The 16,667-nt window shown below is 41.9% G+C and overlaps 1 protein-coding gene and 1 long non-coding RNA gene across 5 annotated transcripts in view; one reads left to right on the forward strand and one right to left on the reverse strand.

Annotated features, from left to right (window-relative positions):
• Positions 1-615: 615 nt before the first annotated feature.
• Positions 616-14,386, forward strand: LOC141100305 (uncharacterized). The gene is made up of 3 exons (XR_012234672.1): positions 616-715; positions 1,046-1,184; positions 13,654-14,386. It is a non-coding gene; the product is annotated as an uncharacterized lncRNA (long non-coding RNA).
• Positions 14,387-14,625: 239 nt separating this feature from the next.
• LOC141100304 (interleukin-1 beta-like) overlaps positions 14,626-16,667 on the reverse strand; it is a 38,504-nt gene continuing 36,462 nt past the window's right edge. For all 4 annotated transcript variants that reach the window (XM_073588684.1, XM_073588683.1, XM_073588687.1 and 1 more), the window contains one exon: positions 14,626-15,704. In XM_073588684.1, coding sequence (XP_073444785.1) covers positions 15,492-15,704 — 213 coding nt within the window. In that variant the 3' untranslated portion in view covers positions 14,626-15,491. The remainder of the gene's footprint in view (positions 15,705-16,667) is intronic.

Genomic DNA, 16,667 nt, shown 5'->3' on the forward strand with positions numbered 1-16,667 from the left:
GTTTTACCTCAGTATTTGGTCAGTGTTTTACCTCAGTATTCGGTCAGTGTTTTACCTCAGTATTCGGTCAGTGTTTTACCTCAGTATTTGGTCAGTGTTTTACCTCAGTATTTGGTCAGTGTTTTACCTCAGTATTCGGTCAGTGTTTTACCTCAGTATTCGGTCAGTGTTTTACCTCAGTATTTGGTCAGTGTTTTACCTCAGTATTTGGTCAGTATTTTACCTCAGTATTTGGTCACTGTTTTACCTCAGTATTTGGTCAGTGTTTTACCTCAGTATTCGGTCAGTGATTTACCTCAGTATTCGGTCAGTGTTTTACCTCAGTATTTGGTCAGTGTTTTACCTCAGTATTTGGTCAGTGTTTTACCTCAGTATTTGGTCAGTGTTTTACCTCAGTATTCGGTCAGTATTTTACCTCAGTATTTGGTCAGTATTTTACCTCAGTATTTGGTCAGTGTTTTACCTCAGTATTTGGTCAGTGTTTTACCTCAGTATTTGGTCAGTGTTTTACCTCAGTATTTGTAAGCCAAAACCAGGAGTGTGTGATAAATACTGAAGTCCAGACTGAGAAGAAGACAGAAGGCACTCACCTATTAAAAATTCACCTTTTATTGCAGCAATTAAAACATATTCGTCGGGAGAATGGGAGCGGGAGTGCAGGAGACGACGGCCATTTTGCTCTGAAGTTGTGCTTCTACGGGTGACCCGTTAACATGTGAGTGCTTCTTAAGTTGCATGCACCTGTATTGAGGGCCAGGTTTTTTGCTGTGCGGATTATACTTTTGTTATGTGGATAAATACAGAAGTGGTGACGGGTTTCTATTATGCTTCTCCTCTGATTGTTCCACTCCTGGTTTTGACTTAAAAATACTGAGGTAAAAAACTGACCGTGTGAACGTGACTTATAGCTGGATTTCACAGGCCACCGTGATTTTCTGTTTTTTTATTTGGACGAGCGCAATCCGATAAAAAATTGTATTGCACTCGGACCGATGTTATTCAATGGGTGACATCTCATCTGCGATTTTTTTTTTTTTTTCCTCAGCTGAAATCGGACAGAAAAAATCGCGGACGAGACTCGCCAATGCAAGTCAATGGGTGCAAGGAAAAAAATCAGGCAGCCCTCGCTGTCCTTTGAAAAGCCGGCAATTCATGTGTGGTGTACAGTAAAATCACACTGACAGGTTAGAATAGAAAAGATAGAATACATACACCTAGAATTAGCCCGTAACCCCTTCATGACCCAGCCTATTTTGTCCTTAATGACCAGGCCATTTTTTGCAATTCTGACCAGTGTCCCTTTATGAGGTAATAACTCAGGAACACTTCAACGCATCCTAGCGATTCTGAGTTTTGTTTTTTTTCATGACATATTGGGCTTCATGTTAGTGGTAAATTTAGGTCGATCATTTTTGCGTTTATTTATGAAAAAAGTGGAAATTTGGCGAAAATTTTGCAAAACCAGAGAGTTATGTGACACAAAATAGTTAATAAATAACATTTCCCACATGTCTACTTTACATCAGCACAATTTTGGAAGCAAAATTTTTTTCTTTTGTTAGGAAGTTATAAGGGTTAAAAGTTGACCAGCGATTTCTCATTTTGACAACAAATTTTACAAAACCATTTTTTTTTAGGGCCCACCTCACATTTGAAGTCACTTTGAGGGGTCTATATGGTAGATTCTAAAAACTGCACCCCTCAAGGTACTCAAAACTACATTCAAGAAGATTATTAACCCTTCAGGTGCTTCACAGGGACTAAAGCAATGTGGAGGGGAAATAATGAATATTTTAATTTTTCCAACAAAAATTTTTTTTTTAGCATCAATTTTTTCATTTTCACATGGGCAACAGGATAAAATGGATCCTATAATGTGTTGGGCAATTTCTCCTGAGTACACCGATACCTCATATGTGATCATAAACCACTGTTTGGGCGCACGGCAGGGCCCGGAAGGGAAGGAGCGCCATTTGACTTTTGAATGGAAAATTGGCTCCAATCGTTAGTGGACACCATGTCGTGTTTGGAGAGCCCCTGTGTGCCTAAACAATGGAGCTCCCCCACAAGTGACCCCATTTTGGAAATTAAACCACCCAAGGAACTTATCTAGATGTGTGGTGAGCTCTTTGAACCCCCAAGAACTTCACAGAAGTTTATAACGCTGTGAAAATAAAAAATCATTTTTTTAAAAAAATGATTTTTTAGCCCGCAATTTTTTATTTTCACAAGGGTAACAGGAAAAATTGGACCCTAAAAATTGTTGTCCAGTTTGTCCTGAGTACGCTGGTACCCCATATGTGGGGAGGAATCACTGTTTGGGCACACGTCGGGGCTCATAAGGGAAGTAGTGATGTTTTGAAATGTCGAATTGATGGAATGGTCTGCGGGCGTCATGTTACGTTTGCAGAGCCACTGATGTGTCTAAATAGTAGAAACCCCCCACAAGTGACCCCATTTTGGAAACTAGACCCAAAGGAACTTATCTAGATGGCTGGTGAGCACTTTGAACCCCCAAAGTGGTTCACAGAAGTTTATAACGCAGAGCCATGAAAATAAAAAATCATTATTTTTTCCACAAATATCATTTTTTAGCCCCCAATGTTTTATTTTCCCCAGGGTATCAGGAGAAATTAGACCCCCAAAGTTGTTGTGCAATTTTTCCTGAGTACGCTGATACCCCATATGTGGGGGTAAACCACTGTATAGATACATGTCGGGGCTCAGAAGGGAGGGAGCACTGTTTGACGTTTTGGACGCAAATTTGGCTGGAATCAATGGTGGCGCCATGTCGCGTTTGGAGACCCCGTGATGTGCCTAAATAGTGGAAACCTTCTCGATTCTAACTCAACCCTAACCCCAACACACCCCTAACCCTAATCCCAACACACCCCAACCCTAATCCCAACCATAACTCTAACCACAAGCCTAAACCTAATCTTAACCCTAATTGCAACCCTAACCCTAATTGCAACCCTAACCCTGATTGCAAACCTAACCCTAATTCTAACCCTAACCCTAAAGCAAAAATAAAAATAAATATAGTTTCTTTATTTTATTATGTGTCCCTAGCTAAGGGGGTGATAAAGGGGGGCTTTATTTACTTTTTTTTGTATTTTGATCACTGTGATAGTTTATCACAGTGATCAAAGTGTACCTGTAAAAAGAATGAATAAATCTGCCGACCGGCAGATTCGCGGGCACAATGCGCATGCGCCCGCCATTTTGTAAGATGGCGGCGCCCATGGAAGGAAGACGGTGGGACACCGGGAGGTACCGGGACTCATGAGGTACCAGGGGGGCTATAGGGGGTGATCGGAAGGCAGGAGGAAGCGGGGGGAAGCGTAGGGGGAGCAGATTATTGCGGTGGCTGCCGATCGCCGCCGTCAGAAGGTGGCGGTGGCACATCGCCGCTGCCAGCCCGGTGGGGGGGGTCGGATCACGATCTCCAGCCATGTCCGATGCTATTGCAGCATCTGCCATGGCTGGATAGTAATATTTCATCAAATTTCATTGATGAAATATTACTATCGCTCTGATTGGCTGTTTCACTTTTAACAGCCAATCAGAGCGATCGTAGCCACATGGGGGCGAAGCCAACCCCCGTGGTAAAGTACAAAGCCCCCTGTATCTGCGGGTCGGGTGACCTTTCAGTGACCCCAGTCACCCGACTTGCAGGGGGGCTTTAAACTCATGACGCCACATAGGCGTTACTGGTCATAATGGCACAGGTAGTCATGACGCCTATGTGGCGTCATTGGTCGGGAAGGGGTTAATTCATTTTTCGGCTTCTGTAAAATCACTGCAGGAGCCGACATAATAGGAAACATGGTTTACATAGAGTAAATCCATGCAGAATAGTTAGATATATAGATGCGTGTGTTCAATATAATTAGTATAGTGTGTGCAAATTAGGGTACCTCCATGCATTTAATAAATGATTATTTTATAGGCTCCCGCGCAATTCTCTGCACCAGAGAGGGAAAGCACGTTACATGAAGATGGAGGTCCTGGCTGGGTGTGTGGACTTGTGCTGTCATGGTGCTATGCCTGTGCAGGCTGAATGTAACCGATGTTGCTGGTTGGCCAGGACCAGATGTCTGACTTTTCCAAGAGGGAGACCACCAGTCAAAAATAAACTTTTTGCTCAATGATAACTTGTGGGATGGGGAAAGGGGCATTATATACAGGAGATAGTGGGTACATATCTTAATGAACTTTTATTTTACAGCACAGAGCATTTTCCGCATACAGATTCCTTCCTCTTTTCTCACTTGTCTTCTGTCTTCGCTTTTCCTCGTTTGTTCACCGCTGCCCAGCTCAGTACCACAGTCCAGTATATAAGACTCTTATGTTCAGCCGGCGGTCCTGCGTCCTTCTCCTCTTAGGGAAGCTACTTTGCCACTATGGCTGTTGCTTATCTCTTCTTTCTCTAACGCTCTTGAACTCCCGCCCGGGTCACTCTCTTCGTCTTACATACTCTGTCCCATTTAGGTCTGTTACCTCTGTGAGTTATAAACTCTGGGCCATACTGCTAGGCATCCTGACCCCGTCACTGATCGATCACTCTGTTCTTTCAGTCACTTCTCCTGTACTTCTTTGCTCAGGATCTCGCTATCCTCTGTCTCCTCTCTCTTGCAGCATTGCTCACTTTTGACCTTAGGTCTGTTCTCTATGCACACTGGGCCCTTTCTGTCTTTCAGACCGGAAACTGTCTCTATCCCTTCAGCCAAGTAACTCCCTCTCTGGGCTAGTCCCAACCATTAACACTTAATTTCTCTACTGTCAAACTACACGCCTCAGTAACACTATTAAACCATCACATAATTCACATTACATGGTATAACAATATACAGTATTACAGTAGTTGTTCTTCAAGGTGGAAAAGCTGGCAATGTGTCCATCCCCTTACACGATGAACACATATCCTATATAATCTACATTGTTTTGATATGTTGAATATTAGTGGATAGCAGCCCTAATGGCCAAATAACAGAGCTTCTACAGTGCCTATTTCCTGCCCGATCTGACATCAGGTGAGAAAAAATCTTGCTACACTCCGCATGGGATAGCGAGGCAATTGTCCCATATGACAAGTTAATAGGACACATGTTGGGTGTTGGATGGTAGCTTCTCTATCTCTCCTGTCCAATGGACAGCAGCTTTTCTCCACACCTGGTGTAAAAGAAAACCGCTTGCCTTTTTAATATGGTGGTCCGGCACCACTCCGTTTCTGTAGGTATTGTGCACATGTGTACTAGGTTTTACAATTGCCCTCACAGTCCCCTGATCTGAACATCATTGAAAATCTGTGGCTAGACCTCAAAACAGCAGAGGATGCAAGACGACCAAGGATTCTCACAGAACTGGGAGAATTTTCCAAGGAAGAATGGATGAAAATCCCTCAAACAAGAATTGAAAGACTCTTCTCTGGACACAAAAAGTGTTTGCAAGCTGTGATACTTTCAAAAGGGGGTGCTGCTAGGTACTAACCATGCAGGGTGCCCAAACTCTTGCATGCGCCCATTATCCTTTTCATGCCCCAACATAGCCCCCTACAGTTGTGGCCAAAAGTATTGACACCCCTGCAATTTTGTCAGATAATACTCAGTTTCATCCTGAAAATGATTGCAAACACAAATTCTTTGTTATTATTATCCTCATTTAATTTGTCTTAAATGAAAAAAACACACAAAGAATTGTCCTAAAGCCAAATTGGATATAATTCCACACCAAACATAAAAAAAGGGTGGACAAAAGTATTGGCACTGTTCGAAAAATCATGTGATGCTTCTCTAATTTGTGTAATTAACAGCACCTGTAACTTACCTGTGGCACCTAACAGGTGTTGGCAATAACTAAATCACACTTGCAGCCAGTTGACACGGATTAAAGTTGACTCAATCTCTGTCCTGTGTCCTTGTATGTACCACATTCAGCATGGAGAAAAGAAAGAAGACCAAAGAACTGTCTGAGGACTTGAGAAACCAAATTGTGAGGAAGCATGAGCAATCTCAAGGCTACAAGTCCATCTCCAAAGACCTGAATGTTCCTGTGTCTATCGTGCGCAGTGTCATCAAGAAGTTTAAAGCCCATGGCACTGTGGCTAACCTCCCTAGATGTGGACGGAAAAGAAAAATTGACAAGAGATTTCAACGCAAGATTGTGTGGATGTTGGATAAAGAACCTCGACTAACATCCAAACAAGTTCAAGCTGCCCTGCAATCCGAGGGTACAACAGTGTCAACCCGTACTATCCGTCGGCGTCTGAATGAAAAGGGACTGTATGGTAGGAGACCCAGGAATACCCCACTTCTTACCCCGAGACATAAAAAAGCCAGGCTGGAGTTTGCCAAAACTTACCTGAAAAAGCCTAAAACGTTTTGGAAGAATGTTCTCTGGTCAGATGAGACAAAAGTAGAGCTTTTTGGGCAAAGGCATCAACATAGAGTTTACAGGAGAAAAAAAAAGGCATTCAAAGAAAAAAACACAGTACCTACAGTCAAACATGGCGGAGGTTCCCTGATGTTTTGGGGTTGCTTTGCTGCCTCTGGCACTGGACTGCTTGACCGTGTGCATGGCATTATGAAGTCTGAAAACTACCAATAAATTTTGCAGCATAATGTAGGGCCCAGTGTGAGAAAGCTGGGTCTCCCTCAGAGGTCATGGTCTTCCAGCAGGACAATGACCCAAAACACACTTCAAAAAGCACTAGAAAATGGTTTGAGAGAAAGCACTGGAGACGTCTAAGGTGGCCAGCAATGAGTCCAGACCTGAATCCCATAGAACACCTGTGGAGAGATCTAAAAATGGCAGTTTGGAGAAGGCACCCTTCAAATATCAGGGACCTGGAGCAGTTTGCCAAAGAAGAATGGTCTAAAATTCCAGCAGAGCATTGTAAGAAACTCATTGGTGGTTACCGGAAGTGGTTGGTCGCAGTTATTTTGGCTAAAGGTTGTGGAACCAAGTATTAGGCTGAGGGTGCCAATACTTTTGTCTGGCCCATTTTTGGAGTTTTGTGTGAAATGATCAATGTTTTGCTTTTTGCTTCATTCTCTTTTGTGTTTTTTCATTTAAGACAAATTGAATGAAGATAATAATACCAAAGAATTTGTGATTGCAATCATTTTCAGGAAGAAACTGAGTATTATCTGACAAAATTGCAGGGGTGTCAATACTTTTGGCCACAACTGTACATACAATGAGCCCTCACACAGCCCCCTATAAACATAGCCCCATTCATACAGTATGAGCCCATACACAGCCCCCTACATACAGTATGAATTCTCACATCGCCTGCAATATACAGTATGAGCCCCACATATGGAGTGTATTATACTATATGGAGGACTATGGGGTGCATTATACAATATGGAGGACTGTGGGGTGTATTATACTAAACGAGGTAAATGCTGCCTATTCATCGAGTGATTGGATTGTTTATGCCGGAATAAAAATCATTGTTCTCGGCAGCACATCACCGGTGTAAACTGTAGATGTGCTGCTGATAACATGATACTGTATGGGGACAGATTCATCTAATAGTGATCGTTCTGTCACCATCATTGTTCATCAGCCGGTGGAAAGAGGCCGGGAAACAAGCGAACGACTTCAATATTGTCCATCATGCTCGTTTGACGGCCTGAACTCAGCGCATGTGAATGCAGCTGAAATGTTTCTGTGTGATGTGCAATATGTGAGCATTTGGGGCCCCACTTTAAACTTTTTGCCCAGGGCCCCACTTTGTCTAAAACCGGTCCTGGTGAAAGTTATCTGAGCACACAAATCTCCAAGGGTGCCCGTAGTTTTGCATCAGTCCATTTTCCTCTTTGTAATTTTTAAAATGTAAAAAATGACAGTATAGTTTTTTTGGCCTAAAATAAAAAGGAAATGTGTCATTTTTAACTTTAACCTTTCAGACATTATTTAATCTTTAACCCCTTCATGACCCAGCCTATTATGACCTTAATGACCTGGCCATTTTTTGCAATTCTGACCAGTGTCCCTTTATGAGGTAATAACTCAGGAACGCTTCAACGGATCCTAGCGATTCTGAGATTGTTTTTTCATGACATATTGGGCTTCATGTTAGGGGTAAATTTAAGGTCGATAATTTTTGCGTTTATTGGTGAAAAAATCAGAAATTTCGCAATTTTCAAATTTTGATATTTTTTTTTTCTGTTAAACCAGAGAGTTATGTGACACAAAATAGTTAATAAATAACATTTCCCACATGTCTACTTTACATCAGCACAATTTTGGAAACAAAATTTTTTTTTTTGTTAGGAAGTTATAAGGGTTAAAAGTTGACCAGTGATTTCTCATTTTTACAACAAAATTTACAAAACCTTTTTTTTTTGAGACCACCTCACATTTGAAGTCACCTTGAGGGGTCTATATGGCAGAAAATACCCAAAAGTGACACCATTCTAAAAACTGCATCCCTCAAGCTACTCAAAACTACATTCAAGAAGATTATTAACTCTTCAGGTGCTTCACAGGAACTAAAGCAATATGGAAGGAAAAAATGGATATTTCAATTGTTCCAACAAAAATTTTCTTTTAGCATCAATTTTTTCATTTTCACATGTGTAACAGGATAAAATGGATCCTAAAATTTGTTGGGAAATTTCTCCTCATATGTAGTCATAAACCACTGTTTGGGCACACAGCAGAGCTCAGAAGGGAAGAAGCGCCATTTGACTTTTTGAATGGAAAATATGCTGGAATATTTAGCGGTTGCCATGTCACGTTTGGAGAGCCCCTGTGTGCATAAACATTGGAGCTCCCCCACAAGTGATGCCATTTTGGAAACTAGACCCCCCAAGGAACTTATCTAGATGCATAGTGATCACTTTAAACCCCCAGGTGCTTCACAAATTGATCCGTGAAAAAAAAGTACTTTTTTTTTTTCACAAAAATTTTCTTTTAGCCTCAGTTTTTTTCATTTTCACATGGGTAACAGGATAAAATGGATCCTAAAATTTGTTGGTCAATTTTTCCTGAATACACCGATACCTCATATGTGGTCATAAACCACTGTTTGAGTGCACGGCAGGGCCCGGAAGGGAAGGAGCGCTATTTGACTTTTTGAAATGAAAATTAGCTCTAATCGTTAGCGGACACCATGTCGTGTTTGGAGAGCCTCTGATGTGCTTAAACTGTGGAGCTCCCCCACAAATGACCCCATTTTGGAAACTAGACCCCCTAGTGAGCACGTTGAACCCCCCAAGTGCTTCACAGAAGTTTATAAGGCAGAGACGTGAAAATAAAAAATCATTTTTTTCCACAAAAATTTTTTAGCCCCCAATTTTTTTTATTTTCCCAAGGGTAACAGGAGAAATTAGACCCCCAAAGTTGTTGTGCAATTTTTCCTGAGTATGCTGATACCCAATATGTTGGGGTAAACCACTGTTTGGGCACACATCGGGGCTTGGAAGGGAGGGAGCACCGTGTGACTTCTTGACCGCAAAATTGGCTGGAATCAATGGTGGCACCATGTCACGTTTGGCGACCCCCTGATGTGCTTAAACAGTGGAAACCCCTCAATTCTATCTCCAACCCTAACCCCAACACATCCCTAATCCCAACCCTAACCATAACCCTAATTCCAACCCTAACCCCAATACATCCCTAACCCTAATTCCAACCCTAACCCTAATTCCAACCCTAATGGAACAATAACAATATTTTCTTTATTTTATTAGTTGTGCCTACCTATGGGGGTGATAAACGGGGGGTTTTATTTACTTTTCATTTCATTTTGATCACTGTGAGAGTTTATCACAGTGATCAAAATGAATGAATGGAATCTGCAGCCGCAGATTCGAGCGGGCGCCCATTTTCCAAGATGGCGGCACCCATGTGCCGGGACCGCGAGACACCGGGAGCAACAGCGACACTCGGAAGGTACCGGGGAGTGGGAGGGGGGTCGATCGGAAGGTGGGGGGGAGCAGAGGGAAGGCTGGAGGAGCAGATGAGGACAGCGGCGGCAGATCGCCGCTGTCATTCAGTGGTGGGGGGGCAGATCGCCTGTGGGGGGGGGGGGGGTCAGATCCGTGTCTCCAGCCATGTCCGGTGCTACTGCAGCATCGGCCATGGCTGGATTGTAATATTTCATCAATTTTCAATGATGAAATATTACTATCGCTCTGATTGGCTGTTAAAAGTGAAACAGCCAATCAGAGCGATCGTAGCCACGTGGGGGCGAAACCACTCCCCCTGTGGTGAAGTACAAAGCCCCCTGTGTGTGCACGTGGGTCGGGTGACCTTTCAGTGACCCCGGTCACCCGGACCCGCAGGAGGGCAATTAATTCATGACTCCACATAGGCATCACTGGTCATAATGGCACAGGTTTTCGTGACGCCTATGTGGCATCATTGGTCGGGAAGGGGTTATCTTGCTTAATTTTCACAATAACAGTAATTCTGACCAGGGGTGCCCAAACTTTTATATTCTACTGTATATTTTATGCATCCTTGTCTAATGCTATCATATCAGTCCCAGTATACTCTTAAAAATGGTGCAAGTAGAACATACTGCTTGGTAATGTTCAGAACAGCAGAAATAAAGTACCTAGATGTCTAAAGATTTTGTATTATCCGTTTTTCCATTAACATCCACTAGGGGGGGCTTTAAGTGCAGCCTAAAAGTATAAGTGCCGCCTAAATAGCTTGTGCTGTAAACAACAGGCGCTGACGTCAGCAGCAGGTTCCTCATTTTGTGTCCTCACTTGTAGGATTTCTTCATCTATTGCCTAAAGCAATAACCTAAACAGCATTATGGGACTGGAATCAGCTTGGGTAACTTCCTATTGCCACTGACTTGCATTTCCCCACAGATTCAGCTGCGGTTGAAGTTTTTATTTGGCTGATTCCTATATTTCCTGCCTAATAAAGTGTCAAAGAGAAAGAGAAGCCTGTAGTCAGACATATCTGCCATTTGTATTGCGCAGTCTTCTTTCTAACTGTCTAACATTCTCACACAGGGCTGCCACCAACAATTTCAGGGCCCCATGCTAATCACATTTTACCAGTTTCACCACCTAGTGACCGAATACTGCTACAGTATTGATCATTAATTAAAAAAACACAATACTGATATTGCCCTCTAAAAATAGTGTATATTGTACAGGGATCACTGGTGACATTTCACATTATACACAGTAGCTCTATACAGTCATATGTTAAAGTTTGGGCACCCCTATTAATGTTAACCTTTTTTCTTTAACAATTTTAGTTTTTGCAACAGCTATTTCAGTTTCATATATCTAATAACTGATGGACTCAGTTATATTTCTGGATTCAAATGAGGTTTATTGTACTAACAGAAAATGTGCAATCTGCATTTTAACAAAACTTGACCGGTGCAAAAGTATGGGCACCTCAACATAAAAGTGACATTAATATTTTGTAGATCCTCCTTTTGCAAAAATAACAGCCTCTAGTCGCTTCCTTTAGCTATTAATGAGTTCCTGGATCCTGGATGAAGGTATTTGTGACCATTCCTGTTTACAAAACAATTCCAGTTCAGTTAAGTTTGATGGTCGCCGAGCATGGACAGCCCGCTTCAAATCATCCCACAGATGTTCAATGATATTCAGGTCTGGGGACTGGGATGGCCATTCCAGAACATTGTAATTGTTCCTCTGCATGAATGCCTGAGTAGATTTGGAGCGGTGTTTTGGATCATTGTCTTGCTGAAATATCCATCCCCTGCATAACTTCAACTTCGTCACTGATTCTTGCACATTATTGTCAAGAATCTGCTGATACTGAGTTGAATCCATGCGACCCTCAACTTTAACAAGATTCCCGGTGCCGGCATTGGCCAAACAGCCCCAAAGCATGATGGAACCTCCACCAAATTTTACTGTGGGTAGCAAGTGTTTTTCTTGGAATGCTGTGTTTTTTAGCCTCCATGCATAACACCTTTTTGTATGACCAAACAACTCAATCTTTGTTTCATCAGTCCACAGGACCTTCTTCCAAAATGTAACTGGCTTGTCCAAATGTGCTTTTGCATACCTCAGGCGACTCTGTTTGTGGCGTGCTTGCAGAAACGGCTTCTTTCACATCACTCTCCCATACAGCTTCTCCTTGTGCAAAGTGCGCTGTATTGTTGACCGATGCACAGTGACACCATCTGCAGCAAGATGATGCTGCAGGTCTTTGGAGGTGGTCTGTGGATTGTCCTTGACTGTTGTCCCCATTCTTCTTCTCTGCCTTTCTGATATTTTTCTTGGCCTGCCACTTCTGGGCTTAACAAGAACTGTACCTGTGTTCTTCCATTTCCTTACTATGTTCCTCACAGTGGAAACTGACAGGTTAAATCTCTGAGACAACTTTTTGTATCCTTCCCCTGAAAAGCTATGTTGAATAATCTTTGTTTTCAGATCATTTGAGAGTTGTTTTGAGGAGCCCATGATGCCACTCTTCATAGGAGAATCAAATAGGAGAACTACTTGCAAGTGGCCACCTTAAATACCTTTTCTCATGATTTGATACACCTGGCTATGAAGTTAAAAGCTCAATGAGGTTACAAAACCAATTTAGTGCTTCAGGAAGTCAGTAAAAAGTAGTTAGGAGTGTTCAAATCAAGAAGATGATAAGGGTGCCCATACTTTTGCACTGGTCAAATTTTGTTTAAATGCACATTGCACATTTTCTGTTAGTACAATAAACCTCATTTGAATCCAGAAATATAACTGAGTCCATCAGTTATTAGATATATGAAACTGAAATAGCTGTTGCAAAAACCAAAATTGTTATAAAGAAAAAAGGTTAACATTAATAGGGGTGCCCAAACTTTAACATATGACTGTATATAGTGTATAGTATGCAGGTAATACAGCAATCACCATTGCTATACCCAGAAGCTCTGTATATAGCGTCAGTGTATAGGTAATACAGTGATCACCAGTGACATTATACACAGGAGCTCTGTATATAGTGTCAGCGTACAGTGATCACAAGTGATATTATACCCAGAAGCTCTGTATATAGTGTCAGCGTACAGGTAATACAGTCATCACCAGTGACATTATACACAGGAGCTCTGTATATAGTGTCAGTGTACAGTGATCACCAGTGACATTATACACAGGAGCTCTGTATATAGTGTCAGTGTACAGTGATCACCAGTGACATTATTAGGATCTCTGTATATAGTGTCAGTGTACAGGTAATACAGTGATCACCAGTGACATTATACACAGGAGCTCTGTATATAGTGTCAGTGTACAGATAATACAGTGATCACCAGTGACATTATACACAGGAGCTCTGTATATACTATATAGTAAAACCTACAAGATAAAAAATGAGCAAAAACCCTGCTGTAACTAAGTAAATAAAAAGCAAAAAGTGCATTTAAATAGAGGTTTTAGTAATACTGCTTTTGATAAAAAATAGCATAAAAGCCATCTCACCACGATAAGGTAACTTAGATAGGGACAGTCCTACACTGTCTCATATTAATAGCCTTTGACACACTCTTTGCTTTTTATTTACTTAGTTACAGCTGGGTTTTTGCTAATTTTTTCTCTTGTAGGTTTTATATGTTTTATGGCCAATGTGAACATGCGTTTGTGCTGCATGTATACCAACTCAAGTCATGCTCAATTTTTGTTTTTTTTTCTATATACTATATAGTGTACAGTGGATATAAGAGCCCTGAAAGCCAAAACACTGGAGGATTTGGCATCAGAAAGGCAAGCGGAGCAGGTGCGGCCCAGTGATGGTGCCAAACCCAGTGTGATAGTGGCGTGAGTCTTGCACTAAGGTCTAACGTGCTGGTCATTATCTGACAAAATCCAGACGACGCCAGATGAGATCCAGAGTGCCTGCGCCGGTCAAAAACCAGAGTGAAGAATACTGTGTACACACACCAAGTAGGAAAAGTGCAAGGGTTGCTCAGGCACCCCTCTACTGGGGAAGGTGCCTTAAATACCAGATGCCTCCCAGCTTTTGACTGGAGGTAATACTAAAGTTCGTGCGCTGCCCCTTTAAGAATCGGAGCATGCGCAAACAAGGTGTGCTGCTGGGAGACCTGTGTGGCGTGTGCAGGCCCAGAGAAGCAAGAATCCACATCAGGGAATGAGGACACCACTGTGCGGCAGGAGTGTTGAGGAGGGAGAGGGAACGAGCAGGGCCACGCTGGCATTTGCGTTACCTAAATTCTCTGTTATCTGCTGTATACAGATGTATTGCCTTTCATTGTAATCCTGACTGCTATGATAATGAGACTGCTGAAAAGAAAGCAATTTGTGTATTAGGCTTACTGGCAAGTGTGAAAATTGCAAGATATCGTTTTTTTGTTTTGAAATATGATATAAAAAAATGATAACAATTGTAAATACACTTAACATAAACACCTCAAACAATTGGTTATTTTATGATGATATTTTTCCTTTAAAACTACACATGAACTCTGACTTTGCTATTCCCCCAGCCTTCCAATAAATACGGCTCCCAAAAATGCTTTTCTATATTCAAATATAAAAATAAGATTCTCAGAGAAAGTTTCTGCCCCCTTCAGCTGTTTCCTTTACGAGGATACAGTATTTGTCTCATTACAATATTATGTATTCCATCACCAGTCAGTATAAATAAGATACCATCACAACCATCAAAACTTAGTGTTTTATTTGTTTCTTTTTTTTCAATATGGCAATAATTATAAAAATGACAAATAATATAAATAATTCACCAAAATAAATACAATACAAAATATTATAATCTTTTGCCTAATATAAATACAGCTATAAATAACAAAAATAAACTCTTCATGGAGTTATTCTTATTTCTTCTCTGAGCATTAAAGCTAAAATAAATAAATAAAATACTGCTTCTTTCTTCCAAAAACCCCATCACACCTGACTGCAGGTTGTGTCTGATAGTGCAGTTTTCCTCTATTGTACTGTAGAGAAAGTGACTGAGCTGCAATACCACACATGACCTGTAGGTAGATGTGGCGCTGTGTTTTTGTTTTTTTTTAATAAAAACCAGGTATGTTTTTTCAAACCTTGCCTCTTTGGTAAAACCTATTCTAGCACTTCTGAAGAAAACCTCAGAACTTCTGAAGTATACCTTGAACAGCCGCGAGACATGCAGCCACGGAGACTAGAACATAGTATTCGAGAAAGCCAAAGACACTTGGTTATTACCTGAGCATGCTGAGATAACACCTCATCAGAGCATGGTCCCTCATCACTAATATGCCATTAGGTTTCAGCTTTCCCGCCATCAGATCCAATAGTTCCCCATCAGTCTTAATAGTACGGTAGTGCATTGCTTCTGTGAGTAGTGCATGAAAGGGAAGATGTACTGACTGGTTTTCCTGTTGCTGCTGATGTTATAGAGACACTTAGGAAAGTTCTCCATGTCCCTCTTGACGTGGATGTGGAGGTGCAGATGTGACCATGATTTGGGGAAATGTTTGCGGAGTTACCGTGCTCTGTACATAGTACGTAGGAGTGAGCGGCTGCATCTCACACTAAGCTTGGTGTCAGTCTGAACTCTCTGATGAAGGTTTCGCTCCCTGGCCTTAGATGTAATTTCGCTCCCTCATTTTGAGAGGTGCTTAAATAATATCCAGGGACGGCCGCCGATTCAAAGGTATTGTTGTGACTGTCGATTTTTCTGTAGTAGAAGATGAAGGGTAACAAGTCATCATCGGCTTTTGATTTTATGTCTTCGACTTCCTGAGTTAAACAGATGAAATAAATAAAAAAAATTAAATCAGATTCTGAGAATTTCACTTATCATACATTCATTGTTATAAAGTTGAAGGTAGACTTATGTCCATCGAGTTCAGCCTATACCCTAGCATGTTGATCTAGAGGAAGGCAAAATACCCAGGGGGTAGACACGAATAGCGCCATATTAGGGGAAGAATTCCTCCCCAGCTCCATACGGCAATCAGAGTAGGTCCCTGGATCAACGCCGCATAACAAAATCTAGTGTCCATAACCTGTAATATTATGCTTATCAAGAAAGACAGGAACTCCTTCAATTTTAGTAGTGAATCAACCATTACAAAATCATCTAGCAAAGAGTTCCATAATCTCACTGCTCTTACAGTAAAGAACCCATAATCTCACTGCTCTCACAGTAAGGAATTCATAATCTCACTGCTCTCAAAGTAAGGAATCCATAATCTCACTGCTCTTACAGTAAAGAAACCATAATCTCACTGCTTTCACAGTAAAGCCCCCGTCACACTAAAGGGGGTTTTACACATAGCGATATCGCTAACAATATCGCTAAAGCATCACCGATTTGGTGACGCAGCAGGAATATCGCTATGTGTGATACTTACCTCCGACCGGCTCCCCCGCTGTCCATCGCTGATCGCGCAGCTCCACTTCTCGTCGGGTGCTTCCTGCTGGGCTTCCTGCTGGCGCCGACGAGCGACGCGTGGACGCGGACGGGGGACGTCAGGATCGCCGCGTCTGAAAGGTAAGTAACGACCGCTGTATCGCTGTGAGATCTTCCTGTGTGGCAGCTCACTAGCGATCATTTAGCGATGCACCAGCGATCCTGACCGGGTCATATCGCTGGTGCATCGCTAAATGTAAAGGGGCCTTTAGCGACGCACCAGCGATCCTGACAACGATATGACCTGGTCAGGATCGCTGGTGAGCTGTCAAACAGGCAGATGTCAC

The sequence above is a fragment of the Dendrobates tinctorius genome, unplaced genomic scaffold (assembly GCF_039654945.1).
Source record: "Dendrobates tinctorius isolate UK_male_01 unplaced genomic scaffold, ASM3965494v1 ptg000104l, whole genome shotgun sequence".
Classification (NCBI taxonomy): Eukaryota; Metazoa; Chordata; class Amphibia; order Anura; family Dendrobatidae; genus Dendrobates; species Dendrobates tinctorius.